This window comes from Sugiyamaella lignohabitans, chromosome B (genome assembly GCF_001640025.1).
Source record: "Sugiyamaella lignohabitans strain CBS 10342 chromosome B, complete sequence".
NCBI lineage: Eukaryota > Fungi > Ascomycota > Dipodascomycetes > Dipodascales > Trichomonascaceae > Sugiyamaella > Sugiyamaella lignohabitans.
Window position 1 is genome coordinate 1,917,630 of NC_031674.1, and position 23,050 is coordinate 1,940,679.

General features: G+C 47.7%; 6 protein-coding genes across 6 annotated transcripts; 5 read left to right on the forward strand and 1 right to left on the reverse strand.

Moving 5' to 3' along the window:
- Positions 1-22: 22 nt before the first annotated feature.
- AWJ20_2609 (hydrolase) lies at positions 23-2,050 on the forward strand (the record flags this gene model as incomplete). Its single annotated transcript, XM_018879562.1, has 1 exon — positions 23-2,050. The coding sequence occupies one exon, from the start codon at positions 23-25 to the stop codon at positions 2,048-2,050; it is 2,028 nt and encodes a 675-aa protein (XP_018737467.1).
- Positions 2,051-2,949: 899 nt separating this feature from the next.
- On the reverse strand, positions 2,950-4,596 carry TAF7 (Taf7p; the record flags this gene model as incomplete). Its single annotated transcript, XM_018879564.1, has 1 exon — positions 2,950-4,596. The coding sequence occupies one exon, from the start codon at positions 4,594-4,596 to the stop codon at positions 2,950-2,952; it is 1,647 nt and encodes a 548-aa protein (XP_018737468.1).
- Positions 4,597-5,251: 655 nt separating this feature from the next.
- On the forward strand, positions 5,252-6,142 carry MTF1 (Mtf1p; the record flags this gene model as incomplete). Its single annotated transcript, XM_018879565.1, has 1 exon — positions 5,252-6,142. One exon carries the CDS (start codon positions 5,252-5,254, stop codon positions 6,140-6,142), a length of 891 nt encoding a protein of 296 aa, XP_018737469.1.
- A 1,125-nt stretch (positions 6,143-7,267) lies between these two features.
- Positions 7,268-10,156, forward strand: CHA4 (Cha4p; the record flags this gene model as incomplete). The annotated part of the gene is made up of 1 exon (XM_018879566.1): positions 7,268-10,156. The coding sequence occupies one exon, from the start codon at positions 7,268-7,270 to the stop codon at positions 10,154-10,156; it is 2,889 nt and encodes a 962-aa protein (XP_018737470.1).
- A 389-nt stretch (positions 10,157-10,545) lies between these two features.
- On the forward strand, positions 10,546-12,555 carry SEC12 (Sar family guanine nucleotide exchange factor SEC12; the record flags this gene model as incomplete). The annotated part of the gene is made up of 2 exons (XM_018879567.1): positions 10,546-10,773; positions 10,885-12,555. 2 exons carry the CDS (start codon positions 10,546-10,548, stop codon positions 12,553-12,555), a joined length of 1,899 nt encoding a protein of 632 aa, XP_018737471.1.
- A 6,976-nt stretch (positions 12,556-19,531) lies between these two features.
- MRN1 (Mrn1p) lies at positions 19,532-21,853 on the forward strand (the record flags this gene model as incomplete). Its single annotated transcript, XM_018879568.1, has 1 exon — positions 19,532-21,853. One exon carries the CDS (start codon positions 19,532-19,534, stop codon positions 21,851-21,853), a length of 2,322 nt encoding a protein of 773 aa, XP_018737472.1.
- Between the last annotated feature and the right edge of the window lie 1,197 nt (positions 21,854-23,050).

Sequence of the window (23,050 nt, forward strand, 5' to 3'; positions counted from 1 at the left end):
GTAACCAAGAGGTTGGGTGATCATGAGACTGAGAATCGAAAACGGGCTGTTTAAGGACCAGGCGGGTCGAGAAGTCATCCTCAGGGGTATAAATCTTGCTGGAGATGCCAAAAATCCACCACTTGGTCGTAGCAAATCACCTTCTGAAAGATCGGATTCAGATTCATCTGGTTTGATTGTCATTGATAATGTGGATGAAAACTCATATGTTGGATCACCTTTTCCCTTAGCAGAGGCAGATATTCATCTTGAAAGGTTAAAGAAGGCCGGGTTCAACACAATTCGATATATTTTCACATGGGACGCCCTGGAACATTCTGGTCCCGGCATTTATGATGACAAATACATAGCATTTACTATTGAGATTCTGAAAAAGATTCGTAACCATGGATTAATGGTGTTTCTAGACCCACATCAGGACGTTTGGTCGAGATTTTCTGGCGGTTCTGGTGCACCGCTCTGGACATTAGAGCTGTTGGGTCTTAATAAAGCTGCATTCATGGAAACACAAGCAGCTATTGTTCTTGATGGAGAAACTCCACCTCCAATTAAGATGCTGTGGGCATCCAACTATCATCGGTTAGTGTGTCAGGTTATGTTCACTGTGTTTTTTGCTGGTGAACATTTTGCTCCCAAGTGTAAAGTAAATGATTTGAATGTGGGTTTATATCTTCGACAACACTATTTCGATGCAATCATGCATTTTGCTCGTAAAGTAGCCGAAGTCCCTGAATTGGAGGATACTGTTCTTGGTTGGGAGTCTATGAATGAGCCTGGCCATGGTCTTATTGCATACCCTGACATTACCAAACTTCCTGATGACCCCGAACATGTGAAGCTAGGCTCGTCACCTACCCCATTTCAAGCCATGCTCCTTGGATTAGGGATCCCTCAGACTGTTGATGTGTGGACATTCACCTCTATGGGTGGCAAGAAAAGTGGGACTCAGACTATCTGCCCATCAAAACCCGTATGGTTTACCGAATTGGAACTCGCCGAAATAGATCTAAAATACAAATGGAATAGATCGTGGCCAGGTGGTTGTATTTGGGGTTATCATGGGGTATACGAGGGGAAGACTGTGGTTCGGCCAGATTATTTTACATTTAGTATCACTGGTAAGCCGCTTAAACCGCATGCTTTTGTTGAAGAGTTTTTTGTTGAGCACTGGTTGGATTACGAGAAACGCATTCATGATATTAAGCCGGACTGGTTTGTGTTTATGCAAACCCCAGTTAACAACAAACCACCAGATCTCCGGGGTCGTGGTATAAAATTCAACGAAGCAACTACCGTGTATACACCCCATTATTATGATGGACTGACTTTGATGTTGAAAAGATGGAAGCAAATAAATGTTGACGCAGTTGGTGTTGTGCGAAATCATTACTGGTCGCCTGTACTTGCTGTCAGAATCGGTGAGAAGGCTATTCGAAATTGTATGACTGACCAACTACGCTATATTAAGACAGAGGGTAAGCTACTTATTGGTGAGAACACCCCTTGTTTGTTTTCAGAAATTGGCATTCCTTATGATCTCGATAGTAAACGAGCATATCAAACGGGTCAATACAACTCACAGATTCGGGCTATGGATGCAAATCATAATGCTCTTGACCAGTCCCATTTACACCATACTCTTTGGGTATATACTGCCAACAACTCGCACAAACATGGCGATCATTGGAATGGCGAAGATCTAAGTATTTGGAGTAAGGATGACCAGGTAAAGGGCATCAACGATGGGTTCAGAGCTGGCGAAGCTGTTATCCGCCCATATCCAGTTGCAGTTAATGGCAAGATCAAGTCGTATGGATTTGACATATCAAAAGCTCTTTTCAGCCTCACTTTACACGCCACGGATCCCGGCATTTCTGAGGTGTATCTTCCTGAATTCTACTTCACAGAAGAGCGTACGGGAGTATCCACTTCTTCTGGAACATGGAAGATCAAGTCAAACACCCTTTATTGGAGTCACTCCTCTGGTACTCAAACCCTACGAGTGCGGGGTATACCGAAACACACAGAGCAACCCTGTGTGATTATGTGATACCAGATGTGCCTCCGGCGGCTGGGGCTCCGCCCCAGACCCTGGTTGCTCCTGCTTCGCAGGAGAGGGCTGGAACCGTAAGTTACACTCGAGTCGTTTCCTGGTTTGCCGTCATTCTAAGTAATACTCTTTTTGGATATTAATAAAACCTGTACAGCTGGTTCATAATCAAAGAAACTGGATTCAAATTAAAAAAAAAAATGGTTACAAATGAGCCATGTTGTTTGCCCTCAGAAGAATAGCTGAGACTTCAAGTACAACCCAAATGGCAAACTTAGTAGTGCTCCCTTGTGCCCAATTCACGTATGGGACAGTTGTAGTTTATTAGATCTTCCGAAGTCCAAATAAGATTCCGATTGGCCATTATTTTCACCAGAATAAGACTAAATATACGAGCAAGTTGTGTAGCCTAGCATTTTATCTAGCATAAAATATTGGTAAAGTATACGATCATAACTAAAACCTTATCGTCGCTGCAACTCTATATTGCATGATGCATTATCGCGATCTGCGTCAGTTGGAGCCCCTATGGGTTCTTCTCCTAGTAACATGTACCTTGCCGGGTCGCTTGAAGCAGATGGATAGATCGGCTCTTTGATCGTAGCATATTTATAATAAACCTCCTAACCATATAGAATTTGATAGTACTCACTCTCACACTATTTACAGTTCTTTGGATATGGGTTTAGCTCATATTTGGCACATAATCGTTCAAAGACGTAATATGGACTATGTCAGAGATTAGATACAGATCTTCGAGAAAGGAATCGCCAGACCCACTGGTACAACGGAAGGCTCAAAAAGAACTTCCACAAAGAATACCCTAATCATAGTAATGATACTTATAAGTGGCTAGGAATCTGTAAAATAAATAATAATATTATGTTGTACACAATAAATTAAAACAATGACTCGACATCGTCATCAACATCCTCGTCATTGTCATTATCATTGTCTTCAGGTTCAGCGTCACCATCGGCTTCGTTGTCAGCATCGGGATCAGCGTCACCGTCGTCCTCTTCGTCATCTTTAGCTTTGGAATTTTGGCCATCGGACTGGGTATTTGACTCTTTGTCGCTGACTTTCAGCACGCGACGTTTCATTTCCAGCTCTTGACGCAGCTTGTTGACAACATCCAACAAACGTCCCTTCATTATCTGGTTTACAGTATTGTTTGCATCACGTTGTTTGGCTTCAATAGTGGACTCAAGCTCGGAAATTTCTTCTTTCAAAAGTTGATTATGGTACATTGCTTCGATCTGATCTTCATCCATGTCATCACGATTATCATCATTTTCGTTATCATCGTCGTCATCAGAGTCGTCATCATCGTCGTCATCCTCATCGTCCTCTTCCTCCTCATCATCATCAACACCGGTTTCCGCTCCAGTTTCTGCACCAGGGGTCTCAGCGGGTGTAGATACATCGCCACTGCTGGCTGCTGATTTATTTTTGCCTTTGGATTTCCCTTTACTTGTCGTGGATTTTCGCTCGGAAAACATACCATCGTCGTCATCCTCGGCATCATCCTGTAGATCACCATCACCTCCAGCTTCGCCTTCTTCTTGCAAAGCTCTTTCAAGTTCCAGACCAAGCAGATCATCATCCTCTTCACCATCCACTTCAACTTCGACCTCACCTTCGTCAACTTCGATCTCTTCGCCACCAGCAAGCATATCAAATGGCGTTGAAGGCTCAGAGGACGCTCTAGGTGACCTTGATCCTCCACTTGCCGACGCATTCGCAGCTGCCATTCCTGCCGAACTGCCAGAGGTCGCTAGCATATTTGGATTCAAAAGTTCATACCTGCTTTCTTCCGCTTCCTCATCTAATCTGAAAAGTTCATCTACTTTAGCTTCTACTGTTTCAATGACTTTATTGGAAATTCTCTTTCGGAATCGTCTCTGCCTGGCATAATACATTGGTGGTGTTAAACCATGTGGATATTGTTGGGGAACCAGCTTTATAGAGAGAGCCTCTTCTTCGAGCTCAATTGGCTCAGTGACGAGTAGCATTTGACAAACATCTGCACTCTTATAAATATTTTTTCTATCAAAAGACTTTTGTGCTTCAGTGACAGTAGGTAAATCAACTAGCTGAGCAGCGAAAAGTTGGTCGTGAATTGTCACCACAGCACGTCTTGGATCTTTAAATTTAATTGATACTTTAGATAGATCACCCTGTTCGCAAGCAGCACGTAAATAGTCTAAATGTTCACCGGGAAGCATTCGCAAAATGACGGCTTCTTCTATCACAGGGTCTTCTTCTCTATCGGGAGCTTCCGAATCATATCCATCACCAGGTTTTCTTCCTGCTTTGACTTTGATCCTGGGAATTCCTGTCCTCTTTTTCTTGATTACAGTCGGTGTACCATCAGCACCAGTTTTTAAATTCAGTCGCAATGACGTACTGGGTCTGTCGGAAGCCACATCCACACGCGACTTTCGCGGCTTCTTAACCTTGATTTTGGTCGGTTTTACCGTCCTGTCATCATCTCCCGACTCGTTTGGTCGCTTTTCAGCTTTTAACTTTAGCTTCAAAGCCATACCGCCTCTTTTATACCTATCGATACATCGATACTTTGGAATTCTCTCCCTCTTACTATCTTCTTGTGAATCCGTCAATCCATTACTTTCAGCCGCACTATCACGTGATATTATATTTGACTAGTATATTTGCCAATGTTTGAAAGCAGGAGCTCAAAGATTTCAACAGGTTCAAAAAAAGATCAAGAGAGTTCATAAGAGGTTGATAATCTAATAACTTTATCACTCCCGCTCTTCGATGGTGACCAGGACAGATGCCTTGGTTTGATCCTGCCAGACTGAAAGGTAGAAGTCGTATTGAAGTCGTCGAAAAAGAGAATTTACCACCGAATTCAAACTTACCAAACTCATTTTTATCAGCCAGGATTATCAGAAAGAGACCAGTAATTATAGTGTTATCGTGAGAATAACCGAAATTAACTACACATGTCGGAGGAAGTCTCCGAACAGTACCTGAATGCGGCTGAATCAACATTTCGAACATGAACTTGCAAAAGATTCAGGAAGCGAAACCAAATGTTAAATACTGATGAGTAAAGCTAGTCAGACTGGACTGCTAGTTCAAAACGCTGCTCGCGAGTGGCTGAACGTGAAAAAAACATATGCGAGAAAAAACTTTGTTAACTATGAAAAGGCAGTAAAGCTGATTGAGCAGATGGGATATGACAAGTTCTATAACAAGAATGTCACTATAATAGATGCTTACCCCGGACTGGGTGTATGGTCGGCTGCTTTACATAATGTTATAAGACCGCAAAATCATATTCTTTTAGAGCCTCATGTAAATTATAAGAATTTTTTGAAGTCGCTTGAGAGGCCCGACAACAGCTGGAGAGTGCATCCAGAAGATCCATTTCGGTGGTCGACGTTTCAAAATTTGGTAGATCAGAAATTATATGAGCCACGGAAACTGCCACGAACTGACATTCACAACGAGATCATCTTTACTGCAAATCTATCTATGATCCAGGGAGAACAGTTATGTGTCCAATATTTAAACTGTGTAACCAACCAGAGCTGGCTTCAGCAATATGGACGAGTTCGTATGCTTCTATGGGTACGAGAACCAACTGCTGAGAAGCTATTAGCAACCAAAGAAGCAAAAGCAAGACACCGAGTATCAGTCCAGTGTGAATCATGTACAGAATCCAGAGTATTATTAGGAGAGATCACGGATCAAGAAGTTTCACATAGTGCATTACTGGAAACAGTCAAAGGAGATTTCCACCCTCCGAAATCGGATCCACCAGTTCTACTCGAAATCAATCCGATAGAAAACCAAGTGGATTACGTGGATTCGTTTGAATATGTGATTAAAATGTTATTTGTGCTACGAACCAAGCTGTTACGAGAGGCATTAGGAACACTAGGACCTGGGGCACAGGTCGATCTGGCCGACCAGTTACAGGATATTCTTGACAAGAGACCCCAGGATATGAGTCTGGACGAGATCAAGAGAGTAGTGTATGCATTTGAGATGTGGGCATTCAAGCCGGATATTTTGCATGATTTCTATGACGATGGAAACGGCGGTCTAGGAACCTAATTTAGCGGATGCGGATATTATCCATCGGATTTTCCGTTGACCCCACACTGACTGACCACCCCGGCATCAACCCCACCACCAGCACGAGCCGAACCTGTGATCACAACCACAGCCGCGGTGCAGTCCACCAACTGTCTCGATATATATATAAATAGAGACTTTTGGTTTGTAAATATAAGTTTCAATTTTTTTTCTCATTACCTACCACCATTAACCACTAAACCCTCCACGCCAACGACATTTCGCAATCCACAGTAAGTAACAACACGCACGCACGCACCACCCTCACAAGTCCACGGACCCCTCGTCTCTCCCCCCTCGCGAAAACAAACCGGCTAAGAAATCCCGACACCACGATCCCAGCAACGAGCGAAGCGAGCTACGGGGTCTGGGGCAGAGCCCCAGCCGCCGGAGGCAGACTCCGACCCCCGGTGTGCCTCCGGCGGCTGGGGCTCTGCCCCAGACCCCGTGGCTCCTCTCGCTTCGCTCGAGTCGTTTGCTGGGACCGTGGAGAGGGGGTGATGTGGAGAAGTTGGCCCCGCATTGGCTGGTCGGAGTGTGTTCGGGGCGCCCAATGTGTATGGGATTGGCGGGCGGCATGAAGCAGGGTCTCATCGCATGCTGCATGGGCCCGCGTCTGCCTGTTGGGAGTTTGATAATGGCTCGGATGGTCGTGGGGTCGGTAGTTGATTAGTGTCGGGTGTTTTCTGTGGAATAAGGGCGAATGATTTGGGTTTTTAGAGGTTTGTTTTGTTTTGTGGGTTTGTTGGTGAGATTGTGGTGTGAACGGGAGGTAGACCGACCGTGATGGGTACCGGCGGATCTTGCAGCCGACATCCGCGACAGCGCGGCAAGCCGTTCATCCGACCCGTCAATCTTAAAGTTAGCGGTTCCTAGTGCACTTTCCGAAAGTTTGCGTATTGTGGGGTTAAGATTTCGTCGTGGGAAACGGGTTGGCATCTCATTCATAATAAAACCTTCTGCTGTTAATTGCCAACCATAAAAACCTTGTCCGACCAATCTGCCCCTGGCATCTGTATAATATTGGCTAATTAGACGAGAAAATTGCGCTAGGGAATCTTTTTAAACATCCCAGATCAGGTGCATTAGTAAGGGTCAGCAGTAATGTCGTTCATTAAAAGCCCTCCACATGATGATTCTCTAGTACCCAATAATAATCATAGATATCCTGGCCCTGATACGGTAGGTTCTTCTATTTCTGGCGTCAATGGTGGTGGTTCTGGCATTAATTTGAATAATGGAGATGGCGTGATGGGCAATAATAGTATGGGTCTAGGAAATGGCTCGGGACAGGGTGAGTTAGGATCTGGTCAAGGAAACGCCAATGGAGGCGGGGGATTTTCGGCCATTAACTTTGGCACTGGTAATTTCAAACCCATTCCAGCTGGATCTATTAGTGTACCTCCAAGTTCAATGAGTCCACCAGGACCAACTGGGGGTCCAACTGGTGGACCCAAGAACTTTTCATTTGTGGCCAATCCAGTCAACCCAACCAATAATTCATCTAAAGACAAGAAAAAACTGGTGGTTGCTTGCGCTGGGTGTAGAAAGAAAAAAATCAAGTGCTCTGGTCATCGTCCAGCATGTACAAATTGTTTACGTATCAATGTTGAATGTGAATATCCTATTGTCAGAAACAGAGGGTCCAGATACGGGTATACAAAAATGCTCAGTCGTCGTTTAGACGCTTTGAGAGTGTACTGCTCAGAAGATTTGTCCGAGGGATCATCTCCAGTGTCGCAAATATCACAGTCGAGTAATACTAGCAATTCTGGCGGTGCTCCTATTGGTTCATCTCTTAATCGTGCATTACCTATAACAGATGAACAGCAGCTTATGAGACAGATATCGTCAAAATCCGATCAAGAAGCACATCATCTTCATCACTTAGCAGAAATCAACCTACAAAAATCGTCACTGTCGTCTCAACAGGGTATTTCTGGCTTGTCTGATTTGATGACCACCACGACCGCTGAGGATAAACGAGCTGCTAATATCATCACAGGACTAAAATCAGGACCACCTACTCGGAAAGGGTCACCGGAAATCGATTCGTTATTACCGCCATCAGACATCGTTATCCACTTGGCAGAAGTATATTTCAAGTATATTCACAATCAGACCTACTCGTTTCTACATAAACCGACATTTATGATAAGATTACGACGTGGAGACGTCAATCGAGGACTCGTATTAGCGCTTTGTGGACTAGCAGCGAGGTTTTCTCGTCATCCGAAAATCACTAAAAGTGGACAGAATGCACATAAAGCAGGTGAAGTATTTGCTGAGCGAGCAAGACAAGTATTGAGTCGAGAGTTTGACAGCCCGTCTGTCGAGGCTGTCCAGGCCATGATATGTCTTACTCAACACGATTTCTTCAAACACAAGGGCGGAAAAGCGATGATTTATATATCCATGGCAATGCCAATGGCTTTGAATCTAGGCCTAAATAAAGAATTACCTGATGATTCCCCTGCTACATGGCTGGAAAGAGAATGCCGTCGTCGTACGTTTTGGTCGTTAGTGGTTCTTGACAGACTAGGCCATGCTACTAGTACCTACCCAATTCAACTGGATGAAATATCCGACATCCTCCTGCCATGTCCGTATCATAATTTTGAAAACAATATACCAACACTGACAACCACGTTCGCTAATCGTGACTTGTCTATTCCCTCGCATCGAGACTTGGATGTGTTCTCGTACCACATGGAAGCCACATTAATTTGGAACAAAATCAACAGGTATGTGTCTTCTAAAAACAACGAATCAACCCCTCCTTGGAAATCCGACTCGAAATTCGCTGCTCTCGAACAAGAATATCTGCATCTCAAAAACGACGTGGTACCTAGCAAGTTCAAGTATTCCAAAGGCACTCTAAACGAGTTGAGTGCTTTGAATCGAGCTGGCACCTATCTCCATCTCCATACCGAACTGCTTGCAGCCCAATTCCTACTCTACCGCACTGTCTACCCTTACGACCCCTCGAGGTATTCATTTCCAGACAAACCACCCAAAGAGTTCATTGAGAAAGCTGTATGCAACGTTCAAGATGCTGCTAACTCAATGGCTGCCATAGTGTCTGATATTTTACAGTTGGAAGATACTACCGTAGCACCATTTATCAGTTTCTGTGTGTTCACGGTATCTTCGGTGCATGTTGCACTATCATTCTCACCCGATGCAGTTGTTGCGGGTCGAGCAAAACAGAATCTCGCACTCACACTTCGACTACTGGTTATCCTGCGAGAATACTGGTACATAGTGGGAGTATGGTGTGTGATGCTGAAAGATAGATACACCAAGAAACTGGCTGTTTCCAAAGAAGGAGCTGCCAGACGGCAATTACAAGGCGGAGTATCGAGTGATAGAATAGAATTTTCGGAAACAGATGGTGCCCATGGAGATGATGACGATGAAGACGGAGATAAAACCACACCGACCAGTTTGTCACGACCTAGTACACCTCCAGCATACCTACCTGAAGATCTCATTAAACACGGAACTTCTAGCAATATTGGATCGACTGCGACTACCCGACCTGGCTCGCCATTCAGTACTAAACCAGGACTGGGTTCGTTTCACGAGTTTCCTGGCGACCAACTTCCTGCTAAACGCATTAAAGTTGATATGTCCACCTCGAATTCCCATGAACAATACACAGACCATCAACCGGACGCGGATATACATCTCGGAGAAAGACAACAACTGCCGTCACAGGACATTCCCTTCAGCATCTCGGGCCAACCTTCTAGTGGAGCGCCCTCTGAAATGGGTACCGCCGACATTCTCCACGATGACGGAGCCGAGTGGCTCAACGCCCTCGACAGCCGAAACTTCTTCGATTTCGGCAGCCTGTACAACTTCGACTCGACCATAGCACGACCGCTGCCCGAGGTGCCCGCTATGCAGTTCAACGCTGACAAAGAACAAAGCATCCTTGAGCATATTCTCGAAAACGTCATGGACAAAGTCCCCGACGACCTGTACTAATACACTTCCAAGACTCCTCTAACGAGTCGGTACTGCCTCCGGCGGCTGGGGCTCCGCCCCAGACCCTGGTTGCTCCTGCTTCGCAGGAGATTGCAGAGACCGTCGGGAAAACGACTCGAGCGAAGCGAGAGGAGCAACCAGGGTCTGGGGCGGAGCCCCAGCCGCCGGAGGCAGACCCCGATTCAGGGGTAATGCAACCCGTTCGAACATGCAGGCTGCAGGGACTGGGTTAGCCGTGCGGTGTCTTGCAAGAGTTCACGAGGTGCGATCTTCAGTGGACCGATAGATAGTGACCACGATCTGTGAGCTTGGCAGCAATTGTGGAGCGTTGAGAGGTCAAATTTACTTTTTTGAAGCAAAGTAGAGCACTGAGATATCGCCATAGAACCATGAGCGGTAGTAAAAGCGCAGTCGGCGGACAGCTGGCCAGCGGCGATGACGCCAGCAGCTCGTCCACGGGGTCTATCGCCGGGTCAGCACCGAGCGAACTTCTTAGTAGTGATTCCGACATCATTGATGTGTCATATCCCGTTTTCGCGTCCGTGTGGGACTCCAACAGCTCTCTGGTGATAGGTGGAGGTGGTGGTGAGGGCCGAAATGGCGTGAAAAACAAGATTGTATGTTGAACTTGGTGCAATCCAGGAGCACACCTCGCTCATTGTTGAGTTATACGGGAGTGTCAGGGAAATTAAGCCTAGTTTTGGTCGGTTGTGTACTAACTGTTGCAGACGGTGATTAAAGTGAGACCCGAGAACAAAGGTTTGGCGGTCAGAAATGAGATTGTGCTTGCTGGTGACGAGGACAATCCGACCAGTTTGGACGTTGGCGGCCATGGTCGAATCTATGCTGGTGTCAATCGGAGTACTAAAGCTATACAGGAAGGCAGAAACACTCACTTGAGAGTGTTTGATTACAAAAATACTAGTATAAGAGATGGCTCTGGCGTCACTGGTGGTACTAGTGAGGAGTTGGCAGCAGTCAAAGTATTTTCTGCTAACGATTCTAATGAGTACCAGAAATGTACTAGAGTGTCGAATTCAGGTGAGCTATTAGCGTTGAGCTCTAGTTCAAGTCCTGGATCCCTATATGTGATTGAGACCAAGGTTCTGTTAGACCGGTCTGGTTCGGATGTGACGGAGACGTCAGATACTCTTTATACGAAGACGGCCGGTTCAGGACCTATAAATGACATTGACTTTTCACCGGGTTCCGACAAGTTGGCATATATCAGTGACTCAAAACTTTACGTAATTAATGCACAGACTGGTGAGGAGAATATAGTGGTTGATATGCCTCGAAAAGATGCCAAGTTCGCTAAATTGCGGTACATTTCAGAAAACACAGTCATCATAGCAGCCAACTTGAATCAGCGAAAAGGAGTTGTTTTATACAAATTCAACCCCAATACAGGCGGTAGAATCGCATCACGAGCCCTCTCATCCAAGATTCGTGCCATTTCGACCATGGATGCTGGATCAAAGTATACAGTAGTCGGCACGTCTGACTGTAGTATAGCCATTGTTTCGAGCACCAGCTTGAACTCGCTGAAAAAATTGGACCGAGTCCACGAGATCGCTATTACCAGTGTGGCTCTTAACAGGAGTCAAACCCGTATTGCCAGTACTTCAGTGTCAGGTACAGTTCGGGTACTGGAGCTGCCACTTGACGGCATTTTCAATGGCGGCATTAAAAGCATTATATATGCTCTTTGGAGTGTTATTCTGATTGCACTTCTAGCAGTTGTTCTTCAAGTTCTCATGAAGCGACAGTTTTTTGACGCCCTTATATCGTCCGAGGACACTGGTGCCGTTACTATAACCTCCGATACACTTTCCGGAGAGGTTATTGACGCTACTTCTACACCTTTTGTGACGAGCGAAGAGCCGGTATCAACAGTTGAAAGCATTGAAGCCGAGATACCTACACCCGAAACGGAAGAGCCAGAATACCAGTTTGTCGACGAGAATGAGCCACCAGTTCTAACTCCCAAGGAGGATACTGAAACTACTAGCTTCGACATCGAGGAACCAGAACTGCCTGCTGATGCTACCAACAACCAAGACGAACAGCCACCAGTACTAACTCCAGAGCAGGGCACCGAAACCGCTATCTCTAACACCGACGAGCCAGAGGTGTCGGCTGATGCTACCGATATCCAAGAAAACGAGCCGAATGAGACCGACACCCCTCACCTCGAAACTGATCCCGATACAGTTGTCGTAGATGCTGAAGCTTCTATCCCCGAAACCGACGTCGAAACACCAGAAACTCCCTTCGCACCAGTTCCTGAGAGCACACCCGAGGCAGTCTCGGACTACGAAACTCACGAAACACACGAAACACCTGCCGACCCAGAGCCAGTCGCCGAGCCGCTCTCCGAACACGGCGATGACCTGTAGACCCTCTCTATCCCTGTATATACCACACCTTGTTCTATTTATCACGGATCCTCTCGGTGCCTTCGGTGCCTCCGGCGGCTGGGGCTCCGCCCCAGACCCCGCTGCTCCTCTCGCTGCGCTCGAGTCGGGTTTGGGGATCCCCCCGCAAGCTCGCGAAGCGAGCACCACGGGGTCTGGGGCAGAGCCCCAGCCGCCGGAGGCATCACCACCAACCCAGGCCCCCACTCAGATCGGCGTGGATCTTGCATGGACGTGCCGGAGATCTGGTCGCTGCGGCGCTAAAATGCACTAATGGCGCAGGTGCCAACGGGCAGAGTGGTTCGAGGGTTGGCGCGATATTATCGTGGAGTGGTTCGCGGCGCGTAATTATTGATGCCGGTGGTTGATAATATATAATACGGCGACTGGTTGTGGGCATAATATGGGTGCTGGTCGTGCAGAGTCAAGTGGCTCGGGTCTTACACATGCTTTGATGCTGGCGTGAATAGTGTGAGGTGGTTTCCTCATATCTGGTACGAATATTTGCACTATTTTCGGCAGCCAGTTGGCATTTTGGGGTGTTTAGACTTTGGATTAGCAGGTTTGGATGGTGTAAACGCCCTGGCTAACTTTTTTCGTTGACAACTCTCTTATCCAAGAGGCGGGTACTACCAAAATACATGCACCAGCCCTGTCCTTTTTCAGATGCATCTCGGGCGATCTGTGCAGATTACCAGCTTATCGTGTGGAGATCGCCATTAACGTTTATTCGGTGGGCTAGCTGTACCGGCATGAGGGAAAAGCCAGCCTCTTTTGACAGTCTATGCGCAAGCTTTTCTGTTTTATTTATATATCTCCCGTCACGATCTCGTGGGTTACCTATTTTCTCAGTTGTATTCTTTTACAAAAAGTTTTTTTGTTCTACTGGATTAGAATTCGATACCCCAGATACCAGCAAAGATATTTAAATGTGTCGGTTGGTCTAGTCTAGAGATTTTCATATTATCATGGCAAAGCAGAAACGGTCATCTCCTCCAAGACCAATTACAGTGGAACATGAGAAAGAACGGGATTTTTTAATGGTTTCTAGTCCTTCAGTAGCAAGTGGTGTAGTGACTCCTACATTTGCAGAACATCTTATCGACGTTACCAAATCCGCACTGTCTCCTAGAAAAAGACCTGTCATGGTCACAAATAGTGGGCCTTTAGGCCCACTGTCGGAATCTGATGAATTAAAAACATCCAGCAGTTTTACAAACAATCAAACCACCTCACCACGACGAAGTTTTTTACGGCTTAGAAGATCACCATCCAATCTGAAACGGACGTCGTCGAATCTGCGTCGAACCAGACATTCGCATTCCCCTGCATCACCTAGTTCGTCAGTCAATGCATCTGCAGCACCTCTTCGTGGTATTTTCGGTAAAAAGGGCAGAGGTCGTGGTGTTGACTTTGCCGCGACTGATACTGTATTTCCACCACCAGCAGCATCAACAACAGTAGCTCCCCCAGCTACTCCATCAGTTTTAAATGAGAATCGTGGGTTTTATTATGCATCCGCAAATGCTCCTCCAACTCCTCCCCCTGCAGGTGCAGACGATCATCAACATTATGAAACAAACCGAGAAAACCTTAACAGGGACCAAAATAATGAGAACTCCAATCCACATGGTCATCAAAACTCGTATTCTGGAGTGGCCGCCAACGCTCCTTTCAGCACTTCTCCTGTAATGCTGGTCAGGAAGAGGACTAGTGCTGGTAGTAGAATGAGAGGTTCTCCTGTACGCAGATATTTCAGAAAATTGTTTCGAAGAAGATCTAAAGTCAAGTATCATTATAGTAAAGATCAATTGAATCGCCAGTTATCATTCGAGGTAGTTGCATCGCCTCGTCGTCCTCGACCTCTCAAGTTCAACATCAAACCCATTGATTTGTTTAGACTCCACCCACAGGTTCGTCGTCATCCTAGCAGTCGATACAAACCTGGTGCTGGTGGCCAATACCAAGCGGTGCCAATAGTGTCACCTCGACCAGTTAATCTCGCACGAACCTCATCCAGTTTGCTGGAGTTTGACGAGTTTGAATATGATTACCGCAAAAAGCTGTCTGAACAGCCTCCTGACTTGCACAAATCGGCCCATGCTAAGAAAGTGTCGGTTTCTGAAGGTGTTCAGACTGATCCCATGTCACGAGAATATCTTGACTCTGGCATTGCCCGAGACGTTCCAGTGGGATCGGAAGTGCCCCGTCCTCCTCTAACGGTTGCTGCTGCTGGTTCTATTCCTGCCGTTGCTGCCGTTGCTGCTACTACTGCTGCAGCTGCTCCTGTAGTTGGTGCTGGTGATATTGATCCGTTGGAGAGACGACGACATTTATCTTCGACAGCTGGTCCTGCTGGTCCCGATTCAGCTCCATTCCAAGTTGAAATCATGCCCGTTCGTCGACTCTCTCGCCGGAAATCCACTCGTTCTGGCAAATCTGGCAGCGTCAGTCGTCGCTACTCGAGCAGAAACAGAGAGCCCATTATTCGCCGTGTCGATGTTTACGGATCAGACGATCCAGGAAAATTCCTCGCTGGGTCCGACAGCGCCAACATCGATAACTTGGCCAAACTCGATGAGGCTCTGGAGTTTGTCGATACATGGTCCCGGTACTTACGCCGAGCTATTGCGGTGCGAGTAGTTCTCCGTCAGGAAATCCATTCATGGGAAGTCGAAGAGGAAAAACAGTACAAACGATCGACCTACAGCGATTTCTCCAGTGTTTCAGGCGACAATTCTTCATCCTTCACCCGTTCTTCTGGCGGTAGTCTCAGTGGTCACACCAGATCAAACTCTGATAGCGCTGCTTCTTACAGCGACTCGTTATCACAACACTCAGCAGACATGTCTGACAACCACAGTGACTCCTCTGGTTCACTCTTTTCTGACGCAGACAGTATCGAAGAGCGGTCTCTGCCTACTGAAGACGTAAATCACTCTCCTGGCGACGACTCGCAATTCTCGTCGAAATACGGAAAACTCATGGGTTCATCATCTCAAGGCACACCAGGAGGAGCCAACAGATCGTCTTCAGACTCATTGACCTGGATGTCAAAACCTGGTACTGAGTCATTATGGCTTTCTGGAAAAAGAAGCAGCAGTGCCATGGCACCACGACCACTTCCCCAGCCACCACACCGAGTATCTCCGGACAACAAACACCGACTTGTATCTTCACCAGTGACATTCGGACTCGCCAGAAACAGTTCCATGATCTCCGCATCTCCTCCATTAATCCAAGTCCCCCGTCGGCCTGACGAGCATCAACCTTTCACCACCAACACCATCACTTCCACCCACAACAACAATCCCATCGCCAACCTCACTACATCACCAAGATCACCCGCATCACCGAGATCACCCCGATCACCCACGTCGAAAAGCCAACAACAAAACGACAGAGTGCTTAGAGAAAGTCTCCTACAAGACATGTACCGAGGAATCGAGGAGCTCGAGCAGCAGACCGACGAGCTACACAAATTGGTCCAACAACCACCTAGCAAACCAATGGCCGTAGCACCACCTTCCTCAGCGCTGGTCGACCGAACTGACAGCAGTGGTAGCGACCTCAAACGAGGCGGACTCAACCGACGCCGACCACGCTCGCGACTCATTGACAGCCGCCGGTCAAGCGCAATCGAGTCCACATGGAACAACTACGACTCCGAGAGCAGCGGCACTCCCCACTCCACCACCAGCACCGGTTTCGACGACCTCAGTCTCAGCTTCCGCTCCCCCTCCGTCACCGTCGAGTAACCATCCACCCTCACTCATCTCTCGTCCCTCCTCTCACTGCATCCATCTAATTCTAGCATTTTATTCTTTACATAAATATTTATCGCATTTGCATTCTCTTCTTCTTCTTGTTCTTCTCACCACTGCCTCCGGCGGCTGGGGCTCCGCCCCAGACCCTGGTTGCTCCTCTCGCTTCGCTCGAGTCGTTCAGCCGGCAGCAGCATCAGCGAGTTACCACGGCTCGGTTGTTGGTTGGACAACGTGCATTCCAACAACAAGCTTAACGGTCGTCACAGGCAGGGCCCACCGGCCATCAGCCCCCCAAAAACCCACCAGCCCGACCCCGACGCAACGACTCGAGCGAAGCGAGAGGAGCAACCAGGGTCTGGGGCGGAGCCCCAGCCGCCGGAGGCACACCCCCGTCCGGCAGATGAGTTGCATGGGGATTGCAGATGGTAATCTCAGCGGTGCCAGTGGGTGCATGTCCACTTTCCCAATCCATGCCGCTGAAACAAGCTAGTTAATCAAACAACAAACACAATAAAACAAGCGTCGCCGATTGATTAATTGACTTGACAGCGGTTCTGGCCCGTTGTGGGCGTAATGTGCTGTGCGCCCGTGATTGGCTGTTATTGGTGCGCCGTTAATTAATTAGCTAATTTAATCTGTGATCAAGTAATACAGGGGTTATGTGATTTGTCAGGGATCAAGTGGTAGTGAGGAAGTGAGGAAGTGAGTAGGTAGTTACGTGAGTAAGTGAGTGAGTGATTGATTGAATAATTGAGTGAGGGAGTGATGGAATAAGTTGCTAGTTAAATCATATGAGGGCTGGCGGTCTGGCTGGTGGTCTGCTGGCGGTGGTGCACGCCAGACCGGCCAATCTCCCAGCCCATGATCTGCCGCCAGGAACGTTCAATTACTCAGTTGGCACTGGGGTCTCTAGTCTCTCGCTCCAAGACTGCGGTTCCTGCACGGGCAGCTCCAGCAACCCCGGCCGATAGAGCAGGCCGATAGCGTTTAAGCTGCTGCTGCATCGAGCAGCTAGCGCTGCCGCCGCCGCCCTTGCTGCTGCCCATCCTCACCCACTACCGCTAACCCTGCAGGTGCTTCTGCCGCTGGTGCTGCTCTGGCTGCCGCTCTGGCCGCCGCTCTTACTCCCAACTCGCAAAATCCATCGCCGAGCGACGCTCGAGCTGGTGCCGGGACTACAGCCGGGGCACCACCACCACCACGCACCAGCAGCTGCCTGAAACTGCAGCACCGGCTCCTGCAGCTACGATTATGGTTCACGCCTGTATACGGGGCCCTCTCTGCCAGGGGGATGCGACGCTGCCTCCGGCGGCTGGGGCTCTGCCCCAGACCCCGTAGCTCCTGCTTCGCAGGAGACTGCTGGAACCGTCGACGAAACGACTCGAGCGAAGCGAGAGGAGCAACCAGGGTCTGGGGCGGAGCCCCAGCCGCCGGAGGCAGTGCCCTACCCCCCTCTCCCTCGAAACCCAATTATAGAACACCCACACGTTAGGTTTAAAGACCGGTCCGGTTAGTGTTGAACACCGCCCGAGAGGGCCAAGCGCTGCAGCAGCAGCAGTTGCTGTAGAGAGAGTGTGTGTGTTTAAGGGTAGGTAGGCACGCGGCTCGGGCGCGCCAGGCCGGTTGCGTTTCATATTCAGTATGCCCTAATTATATGCAGCAGCACCCCCTGTTCCTGCCCCCGTTTGTGGGAGTCTCCCTAAAAGGAACAAATAGACACAAACCCCTTAAACTGCAGCTGCTTTAAAGGTTAATTAAGGTAAATATTGGGTTATTATTATTGTTGTGTTTTTGTATTTGTATTGGAATTGGAATTGGTGTTTTTTTATTTGGCTTTTATTTATTTTCGGTGTCGAATTGTAAAATATCTGGATATTACTCCATTTTAAGGTTGCAATCTGATTTCAGAAACAAAATCATCTCATCTATAACGGGCATCTGGTTTACAAGTCTATTTCTATTAATAAACACTGGGATATTTCGTTTTGGTGCCTTTTGTTCGGGTGGCTCTCTTTTTTTATTTCTCTTCAACACGTACTAGACGCTGGTTTATTGAGAGTGGGTTGTGAAATTAATTTGTAAGTTTTTTTTGGTTTGGGAGATTGTATTGATAGGGTGGTGGTGTCGTGATATGGTCGTGTCTAGAGTGATAGTACAGTGTACAGTATAGTGTACAATGTAGTAGTAGTAGTACTACAACTGAGGTGTTTTAGTGGTGGTGATCGTGTAGAGTTAGTGTTACAGAAGTGGTGTAGTGGTTCTGAGATTATTAGGAGTAATACAGTGGTTCTGTGATATTGAAATGGTGCTGTGATGGTGCAGTTGGTGACAAAATTCTGGTAGTGTTGTGGCCTGTGCTGACGCTGGAGGTGGAGCTGAAGCTGTTGATATTGAAGCTAAGCTGATGCTGGAGTTGAAGGCGCTGTGATGTGGTATCGCGCTCGACACCGTCAATTATCAATATCTTTGTACACTGTTACTTCAGGCTGGTGTGGATGATGCCTGTCTGTTTGTTTGTTTACTACCACGCTGCTCCTGCGTCTGCATCTTGCATCTGTCCCAGTTGGAACCATTATTTCATTACTTCACTACTTCAGTTCTTCAAGGGACCCCCAAGCAACGACTCGAGCGAAGCGAGAGGAGCCACGGGGTCTGGGGCAGAGCCCCAGCCGCCGGAGGCAGACCGGGGACGCCTTGAACAGGCCCGTTTGTGCGAGTGTGAACGAACTGGTAACTAACTGCATGTGTAGATATAGAGGTTGACTGCTCGGTTTCCTTTCTTGATTCTCTTCTTTCCCGTTTTTTTTCTATTCTTTCTTACTCGTTTTTTTTTCTCTTCGTTCGAGCTCTTTCCTTAGCTGACCGTACCGTATAGTCGTGAACCTGAACCTGAACTGTGGCCGTGATCCTCGAAACATCCATTCATTCGTTAGTTTTAATAATCGTCGGTCGTCAATCTTTAATCCATTTGTCGGTTATTCACTGTTGTTGATACCTCTGATCTAGTCGATTGCTGTTCTATCGAATATCCTATTGGCTTTAAAAGGCTTGTGTTATTGACTTCTAGAACTCGTGTCGTGTGTCGTGTGTCGCTCGCTATAGCTGGTTCTTGATTTCCAATCGTTTGATTTTTCTATTTAGTCCGTCCGTGGCTTTCCTGTCGTTTTTATTTCTTGTTACGCTCTTTTGAAATGATGCCGTCTAGTTCATATTCCGCCAGTAATGCTGATGCTGGTGCTTCCTCTGCGACCGTTGCGTCCTCCACTACCAATACTACTGCTAATGCTAGCACTACTAGCACCACTTCAAATACTACTCCTAGTGTCACTGCTGCTGCTGCTGCTACTGCTGAGTCATCGGCAAATCCGTCTGCTGACACGTCTGTTACAACCTCGTCTGAAGGCGAGTCTGCTGAACCCGACGCCTTGAATGAAAATGCGTCGTCTTCTCACAGTTCCTCGTCTATTAATATGACGGCATCGGCTGCCAACTCTGTGCCATATTCTCCAATGGCTCAGTATGACCTTCCTTTTACCCCTATGCTCCCCTCTCAACTACTATTTGGCTCTCCCTTCCAACCAGGCACGCCGGCCATCGGCCAGTTTGGCTCGTTTTCCGCTGCTAATCCTGTTTCTCCTGCCGCTGCTGCTCTAGCTGCTGCCAATGGTATGAACTCCAAGTCTCCCTCGTCTCCATCTTCCGTAGCAGCAGCTGCAGCGGCTGCAAACTACCTTCAACAACAATACTACTCATCTCAAATTGACCTGGAAAACCACTCGCGTACTATATACCTGGGCAATGTTCCAGTTGATGCCACTGCTGAACAGATTCTTAACCACGTGCGTTCAGGTGTTGTTGAAAACATTAAAATCATCCCTGAAAAAACTTGTGCATTTGTGTCATTCCTCGACCATTCTTCTGCTGCTCATTTCCATGCTGATGCTGTTTTGAAGAAACTGTCGATTAATGGTCAGGACATCAAAATAGGCTGGGGAAGGTCGTCTCCAGTTCCTTCTGCCGTTTCTTTGGCTGTGGCCCATGATGGCGCCTCGAGAAACGTTTACCTGGGCAATCTGCCCGACGATATCACCGAACATGACATTTATAACGCAGTTTCCAAGTTCGGTCCTATTGACACTATCAAGCTGATTCGTGAGAAAAATATCGGATTTGTCCACTTCCTCAGTATAGCCACTGCTACTAAAGTAGTGGCCCAGTTACCTCAAGTGCCCGAGTGGTCTAATCGCAAGGTATTCTATGGTAAAGATAGATGTGCATATATTTCCAAGACTCAGCAGCAAAATGCCGCTCAGTATCTTGGAATTGCTTCTGGATTCGAACATGTTCTTGCTAATGTCGACCGCGAGGTGCTATCAAACGCTCTTGCCCAACAATCGGCTGCCGCTGTTGCAGTTGCTACGACTGCTGGTGGTGCTAATAACATTGGCAACCGTACTATTTATCTTGGAAACGTCCACCCAGAGACTACTATTGAAGAAATCTGCAACGTTGTACGAGGTGGCCTTCTTCACAACATTCGATATATTCCCGAGCGACATATTTGTTTCGTGACGTTCATAGACCCCACTGCCGCTGCTCAGTTCTTTGCCATGGCTAATATTCAAGGTTTGTCGATTCATAATCGACGATTAAAGGTTGGTTGGGGTAAACACTCTGGTCCATTAATGAGTGCCATTTCTCTAGCTGTGACTGCTGGTGCTAGTAGAAACGTGTATATCGGGAACATCGACGATAACTGGCCCGAAGCCAAGCTACGTAAGGACTTTTCCGAGTTTGGTGAGATTGAGCAAATCAATTTCCTGCCTGAAAAGTCGTGTGCTTTTGTCAACTTCACTGATATCACCAATGCCATCAAGGCCATTGAAGGTATCAAGGAGAAGGACGAGTACAAGCAGTTTAAAATCAACTTCGGCAAAGACCGGTGTGGAAACAGTCCTCGAGTCCCCAATCAACAGGCTGCTGCCGCTGCAGCTGCTGTTTCTACGAATGGCGAGGCGAGAGATGGTACCAGTGGCGATGCATCGAGTCCACCAGCCGGGTCAGATCAAGACCGTGTGTCGCCATCGATCCTGGCCACCTCGTCCCGCAGCCAGGCACTAGCCCAGTACCTGTCACAAGCCCAACACGAGCAATACATGTATGCCGCTGCCATGGCTGCTGCTGTTGACCAGGCCAGATACCAACAACACCACCTGCACCATCAGCTATACTCCAATGGCAGAGACTACTACTTCTCGCACGGTAAAAACTACTACGGCGATGTCAGCGACGAGGGCGACAACGAAAACGACGGCGAGATCTCCAATGACGAAGCCGACGAGTCCAAAGCCACCGCACAACAAGACCTAGAAGATGACGAGGTCAGCAACACCACACTCGGCGAGCTGTCTCCCCTGCCCGAAGACAAGGCCAAGTCCGACCTGACCACCAGCCTCGAGAACATCAAAATCGACAGTAGCACCACTGTCTACGGCCTGGCCATCGAGTCGTAGCCCTCGTTGACCGGCCGTTCTACAACTTCGCTTATGCTCTAATTTAATTTCGAACTCCTTTACTGCATAACTGAATACACAATTATTATTACTTTTGGGTGCTGCCCCCGGCGGCTGGGGCTCCGCCCCAGACCCTGGTTGCTCCTGCTTCGCAGGAGTTGGCGGGGACTGTCGAACGGAACGACTCGAGCGTAGCGAGAGGAGCAGCGGGGTCTGGGGCAGAGCCCCAGCCGCCGGAGGCAGGCAGAAGAGGGTGTGTGCTTCATTCGTAACAGCGATAATTAAATATTGAAAAACGTAACTACATAACACCATAAGACTTGACAGCACAGGGGCTGGTTAGAAGAGGGAGGAGCTGGAGGAGGGAGATGTGTCGATGACTTCTTTGAGTTCCCATTCGTCTATTTGTTTCAGCTTTTGCTGGACTTCTCGCCGTCGGTCTGCGTCGAGGATATCGTCGAGAGGCGCAGGTCCCTCGTCGACCTTGGACATTCTACTTTTGGTTTGTTTAGCGACTTTTGAGGAGCCATTCTTCTTTCCAGTTTTAGCAGTTGATGAGACTCTTTTCACTCGACTTCTTGCTCTTGTATGCTCTTCTCCTGACTCTTCGTCTGCTTCGGGATTCGATTTCTTTTTTGCGGTACGTGCCGGCTGAAGTCGTTGGGTTTCTCGGGGTAGCCAGTCGATGAGCTCTTTCGATGAAATGGGCTGGAGGGCTGTTTTGTTTCTGGTCGCACGTCGAGGTGGTGACGATTGCGGGGATTCTAGTTCGACAACTTCTTCGTCTTGATTTTTCTCTCCTTCGCTGGATTCTCCAGAATCTTGGTATATTTTAAACTCGGCGGCGGGCTGTTCTTTTCCTTGGGGTTTGGCTGGTTTCTTCTTGGTTAATTTGGGATGATAATTTAGGACCTTGTTGAATCCAAACGGATCGCTGGATAGTGGTTCGGCCGGTGGGATGTTTTCTGCGTTTTCGAGGTAAATAGCATCTGACTCAGACGATCCCGATCCTGGGATATATGGAGGAGAATTACCTAGTGTTAGGTGTAATGGCGAAGATGCCAATGGCGAAACCACCGGGGACGGCTGCCCTTCGCGGCTGGATAATGGACCGTGAACTGGGATTGGAGACTCGGCAAAGTCTGATATTACAGGTGAGGATTCAGGGAAGTTATTGGCATGTTCGCTAGAGCTTAT